Source organism: Lytechinus variegatus, chromosome 12 (genome assembly GCF_018143015.1).
Source record: "Lytechinus variegatus isolate NC3 chromosome 12, Lvar_3.0, whole genome shotgun sequence".
Lineage (NCBI taxonomy): Eukaryota > Metazoa > Echinodermata > Echinoidea > Temnopleuroida > Toxopneustidae > Lytechinus > Lytechinus variegatus.
Window position 1 is genome coordinate 23,919,843 of NC_054751.1, and position 6,000 is coordinate 23,925,842.

Here is a 6,000-nt window from a genome sequence, read left to right on the forward strand (position 1 = left end):
GACGATCGCTTCAAAAATCTTTTGTAAATAACATAAACACAGACAGTTGATCCTACCGATGAAATTATTATTTCGTGATTATCAATCTCAGTGCTAAAACTAGTGATTTAACATAACATTAAATTAAACGCCCTTCATACACAATCTCCTGATCACAACAACAATTTTTAAGAAATCGTTGATTTATCATTATGTTCACCATGACTCGGGCAATTTTCGTGTATGGTCTAAATATTGTGTCAGTGATTACCACAGCGGGGAGTTTCGCTTCCACAACGCTCGACGGATTCAAGATCGCAGTAAATCTATTGAAGATTCCGGACAAATGACAATGAACAGCTGGGATTTCTTTGTATAAAGTTGGTTCACCAGAACAGCAGCTTCGTCCTAATATGCGGAGCGGACGAAAAATCGCAAACACGTCGTTTGTCCTAAGTCCAGGACGAAACTGCTGTAATGATTTTACATTTTCGACAAAGATTTATTGGTATTCGTCGTCATTTAGGGTATTTGACAATACATTTTCTATGTTCTTGAAAGCGTCATGCGTCGCTGTTGCGATATTCCCTGACGCAACCGCGAGTACACACTAACGCTGTTGGGCAACATACTGTCCACTGTGTTGCGTAATGTATGTTTGTAAAGAATATATGTATTCTGTGCAATTATTATCACTTATTACCCAGCTATTAGTTTTCATTACCCAGTTTGGACAGATTTTAACCAATAGTATTGTGTTGACAGTATGTTGCACAGGGTTGGTTAAAAGTTGGGCATTTTTGCCCAAATATTTTAAGAGTTTAAGTATTGACCATAAGCGATGATTTTTTTTTTTTTTTTTTGGGGGGGTAGTAGCCAATGGGGGTCGTCTTGCCCTCCCCCTCTACCGAAAATCCAAGAATTCCCTGCGCATAACTCTTCTTTCCGTAGGGGGTATCACCGCTATGAGCCCCGAAAGCTTCCCGATATTGCTTGCGGGACGCAGTATGATATAGGCGATAATTCATGTCACTCGCCTCCTCGTCACTGACCTTTTGCATTGATGATGAAGACGTCGACTATCACTCCTAAAGTCATGGTCCACTGCCACGACTACGGCCGTGAAAAACCCTCATAATTCGAGGTTATTAATCACAGCTCAGAGGCTTGTTCCATTCTCTCCTCATGCTTCTCCCCCTCTTTCACAAGCAAGAATGACAGATGAGATGAGGCAAACTGAACAGGGAAATACGTTGAGTGTTGTGAGGGTAATCCCCCCTTTTTTATCTTTTAAAAAAAAAAGAATTCACAGATGTAAAATCTTTTTTTCCTTTGATTCTTAGATGTCGCCTTGAATTTGGAACTTGGAACAAAGAGTCGAATCGTATTGGATGTATATATTGTTTCAGTCTCATGTTTAAAGGTTCAACCTTACATGGTTTAACTCTGGATACGCTTATTCCAGGGAAAATTTCATAGTCTTCTCAGTGATTTTCACTGACTAATCTGCTCTTCGCCAATCAGATGGGAGAATTTCAGTAGCTTATAACAGTTGTCAGTGAAAGTCACGGAGGGTTTTCTCATGAAATGATCCCAGGAGTAGAGCGACCTTTAGGGATGTACGCCATTTGAGAGAGGAAAAATATCCGCATCCGCCTACTTCACGCATTCATACACAGGACAAGGCTGAACCTGAACAGAAATACGGAGAAAGAAAAAAAAGGGACTGGGATGATTTCGCAAAGATTATTTTAGGTTTCATACGTAAAATAATCTCGTTATGGGTGTGATCATCTATAGGGGTTGTGGCGTTCATGGATCTTTCAAGACGATTAGGAATTTAGAGTTGATCGTTATCACTCACCGGTTGATTGACTTCCTGTGAACGATGCACAGAGAACAGGAATATGCCTGCATGCTGTATGAATCGTGAAGTTCGGGTGTGTTTTACGAAGGGCTTATTAGGATAGGAATACCATCACCATGGCGCCGTTTTTGACAGTCTTTGCTAATCTCGATTATTTTGTTTCTTTTCTCCCACTGCAGGAAGTACCGACGGGGAAGGGAGAAGGTGATGAGAGGGACGACGAGATCAAGTCACATCAACCGAATCAGCAACCATCTCACCATCCCCTGGGTGATAACAGGAACGGTTCCGTGACCGACCTCGAGGATGATCGTCGAGATACAGCGTACTATCGTATCCCAAATGGTGACTCCCTTGACCATGACAGTGACTATGACCGTGATGCTTGATGGAAGGTATCCTCAGAGTGGCTTTTCTTGTTGCTTGATCGGAGCGCCCAAGCCTCGTGTGCCGTGGTGTACGTAGATCTCCCCGTCCTCTTCTGTAGACATTAGGCACTTCCAAGGCCACCTTTTCTCTATCAACCCTAGAGACTTGATAAAAGGTTCCATCGCGCTCTTGTTGTGGCGCTGGGTCTCTGCTTATGAACTATGCTGTTTGAATGCGACTAGTGGATGACGTAAGTTCGGCGCCGCTGTGCTCGAAGCATTTTAGAAAGACCTGGTGATCGATGTTAGACTTGTCGACTCCTACAACCATGTTCCATAGAGAATCAAGGAGATTCGATTGTACAGACAGGCATGTTATGACTTCTTCAGTTCTGTATGGTATGTACGATCTACGAAACGGACAGCTTCTTCTCGCGATGTTATGTCCTTTCAGTACGAACAGTTGGACACAATCTAGAAATGGCACGTGTGAACTCTGAAAACATCACTGAACGGTATACGCTCCTCGTGATATAGACTGCCGATCCAAGTTGCAGATGTCATGGTTTTACTCCAAGGGATAAATTATACGAAGCTGTCTTAAAATCTATATAGATATTTACCTATATGGTGCCTAAATGTTAGCTTTCCACAGTACCTGTCATTGGAGTTCAATGAGGACACCTTTGCCCTTCATGAATGGGTGCGCCAAAGAACAACTTTGAATATTACGATGATAATGAACAAGTTAGGAAAAAATAACAGAATAGACAGTTTACGTGTATCGCGTGTGTTTTATGTGTTCTCTGTTATCATGTTAAATGCATTCTAAAACTTCCAAGCTCAATTGTTCAACCGGTTATACCATCATTGAAATTTTAACACTTAATTAATTCACTCTTTTCGCGATCTGTGAATGCGTCACGGAAAACCCTATCATTTCCGCAGTAAATATACTGCTGCAAATATAACAATCACTAAAGTTGTTACATTATTGGAAATCATAATAATTAATCATTTTGTTTCTTTTGCTTAATTGAGTTTAGTTGCTTTCTTATGGTATAAGTTTATGATATCACAACTTCAAATACATTTTGATGTTAGCAATCTGAGCCGATGAATTGACTTATAAAGGTATTCATATTTTAAAACTCGTGTTTTCTTCAGGCAAATCAGAGACAGATGTATTTGTCCTTTCATTCTTTATCTTTTCTGTTATCTGTATCATCACTTTTATTTCTCTGAGATATTTCCAGATATCGAATCAGCATGATGGACACAGACTCTTCGTGCGGATGAAATCGTCTTTTACTATCAAAATATATCATTCCTTTTCATGATTTCTCAAATTTCATATTTACTTTTTCTTTCTAATTTGTGTTTTCTCGTAACATAATTAAACTTGAGTTGCTAACAAAAAACAAAGTCATCACATTACATGAAATAACTTTTCAAACTAATGCGACAATATGCAACAACGAAAACTAAAGGGAAGAAGTGGAAGAGAAAGACGAATGAAGGCATTTCATGATTATTGTCATTACGATTGATATCATTATGATTATGATAAATTTGTATAAGCACCTTGAGCATTGTCCACGTGTTTTTTTTTATGTTTCCGCGGTCGGCTATGAGCTGCATATCTGTTTATAACGAAATATTCGTTTTAGATAAACCAGTATAATGATATAGGTGTTTTCTGAAGATTTCACGTTGTAATATAAAGACCGTAGTTGCCGGAGAAAGCCAGGATCTTCTAAAATTTTCAATAAAACATCTGCATTTACATGACTGAAACTCTGTGCTTTCGTATTCCAGCCAATGCATTACTGTTATAGAACGAGTTTTAGATTGTTAAAAGTAAGCGTCGTATTATTGTTGGTATACATCAAAGTAAAGACTGTATGATTAGAACGGGTAATATTTGATTCTTAGGTGACGATTTCGAGACATCAGTGATTTGGACCACAATGTTAAGAATTGACTGATGTAAAATCCCTTTATTAAGGGAATTTATGTTATTTCAAAACTTCAACAACAGAACATGTTTATGGAAGTGAGATGAAGTGACAATATTGACTTCTTTTTCAAGTATCATATAGTGTTTTTTTTGTACATTTCATGCTGACGTCACATGCCAAACATCACTCCAAAGTATGCAATGCATGATTCATTTGACGTTCAAAAACTTCATGTCTGGATTCACCGTACAACACTTTGGTATTTCTGTAAAAATGCTACTTTGTAAAATTAAACTTTCAATCATAATGAATTACTGAAAATAAAATGATCAGTAAGAACGATTGATTTGTGCCATGGTGCCATGTCAGGTAATTTAATCTACTGTAAAATCTGATTATCTCTGTACAGTGACAACTTGGTACTATATCACACAACAATGTTTATTTCAATAAACAATTGAATATAATTCTGCGGTTGTATTGTCCGAGTGTATTTCTTGTATTTAAAATTCTGAACATGATTAAGACCGCATTAGATACTCGTTCCAAAACTCTCTACCAAAGAGATATAAACGGGGTTAGGTTTAGATTGCCTGAAACTTTCATGGTGCAAAAAAAACCTACTGTTTACGACCAAATTCATTAACTTTTACCCTACAATCAATACTCCGAGCACTTTTCTCTAAAACAATATTACTTGCTCTTCTGATTTTCTCTCAGTGTCATCTAGTCTAGTCTGAAAGAGATTCGATACCGATTGATAAATTGCAGAAGATGAGTTTTGGAAAGATAAATAAAGTTAAAAGATTATGGTTAAATATCCCACTAGCCCGTAAACATGGACATCTAATTTGACATTACGAGGAAAATGAGTAAAGGATGGTTTGTGCGCGTGTGAATATATTGTTTGATGTGGGTATGTTATATTCGTATTTTGTAAAAGAAAAAAAAAGGAAAATAGGACAGACAAGGAAAGTTGAGAGATGTAGAATGTACAGTAAGCAAGAGAGGGGGAGAGAGACACACATAAACAGACAGACGAGTAAGGGTGTGTATGTATGTGTGTGTGTGTGCGTATGTGAGGGTGTGGGTCGTGTGGGTGAGTGTGCACGCGCTAGTATTTATGGAAAGTTTATGGAAAGTTTTTATAGAAAAACAGGGGGAATTGGACGTGAAAAGGGAAAAGGAAGTCTTTGTCATTTTCATAAAAAAAAACAGCACATTCATTGCAAATAAAAAATCACATGACGGGATTATCATATTTAAAGGTCAAGTCCACCCCAGAAAATGCTGACTTGAATAAATAGAGAAAAATCAAACTAACATAATGCTGAAAATTTCATCAAAATCGGATGTAAAATAAGAAAGTTATGACAATTTAAAGTTTCGCTTATATTTCACAAGTGATATGCACAACAAGGTGAGTCAGTCGATGAAGTCCATCACTCACTATTTCTTTTGTTTTTTATTGTTTGAATTATATAATATTTCATTTTTTATAGATTTGAAAATAAGGACCAATTTGACTGAACCATACAGTATTCCACATGTTCACGGAGGAATTAATCATTATATCACTTGACAATGAGGAAAAAATAGAGTATTTCATATTTGATATAATAAAATACAAAAGAAATAGTGAGTGGATGACGTCATAGTCTCTTCATTTGCATACCAACCACGACGTGCATATATCTGTTTTGTGAATTTAAGCGAAACTTTAAAATGTCATAACTTTCCGATTTTACATCCGATTTTGATGACATTTTCAGTGTTATGCTTGTTGGATTTTTCTCCTTTTAGTCAAATCAACTCTTTGTTGGGC

General features: G+C 37.3%; 1 protein-coding gene across 1 annotated transcript in view; it reads left to right on the top strand.

The window, feature by feature from the left end:
* LOC121424894 (hematopoietically-expressed homeobox protein HHEX homolog) overlaps positions 1-4,638 on the top strand; it is a 42,689-nt gene extending 38,051 nt beyond the window's left edge. The window contains exon 4 of the mRNA XM_041620758.1: positions 2,026-4,638. Coding sequence (XP_041476692.1) covers positions 2,026-2,235 — 210 coding nt within the window. The 3' untranslated portion in view covers positions 2,236-4,638. The remainder of the gene's footprint in view (positions 1-2,025) is intronic.
* Positions 4,639-6,000: the final 1,362 nt, after the last annotated feature.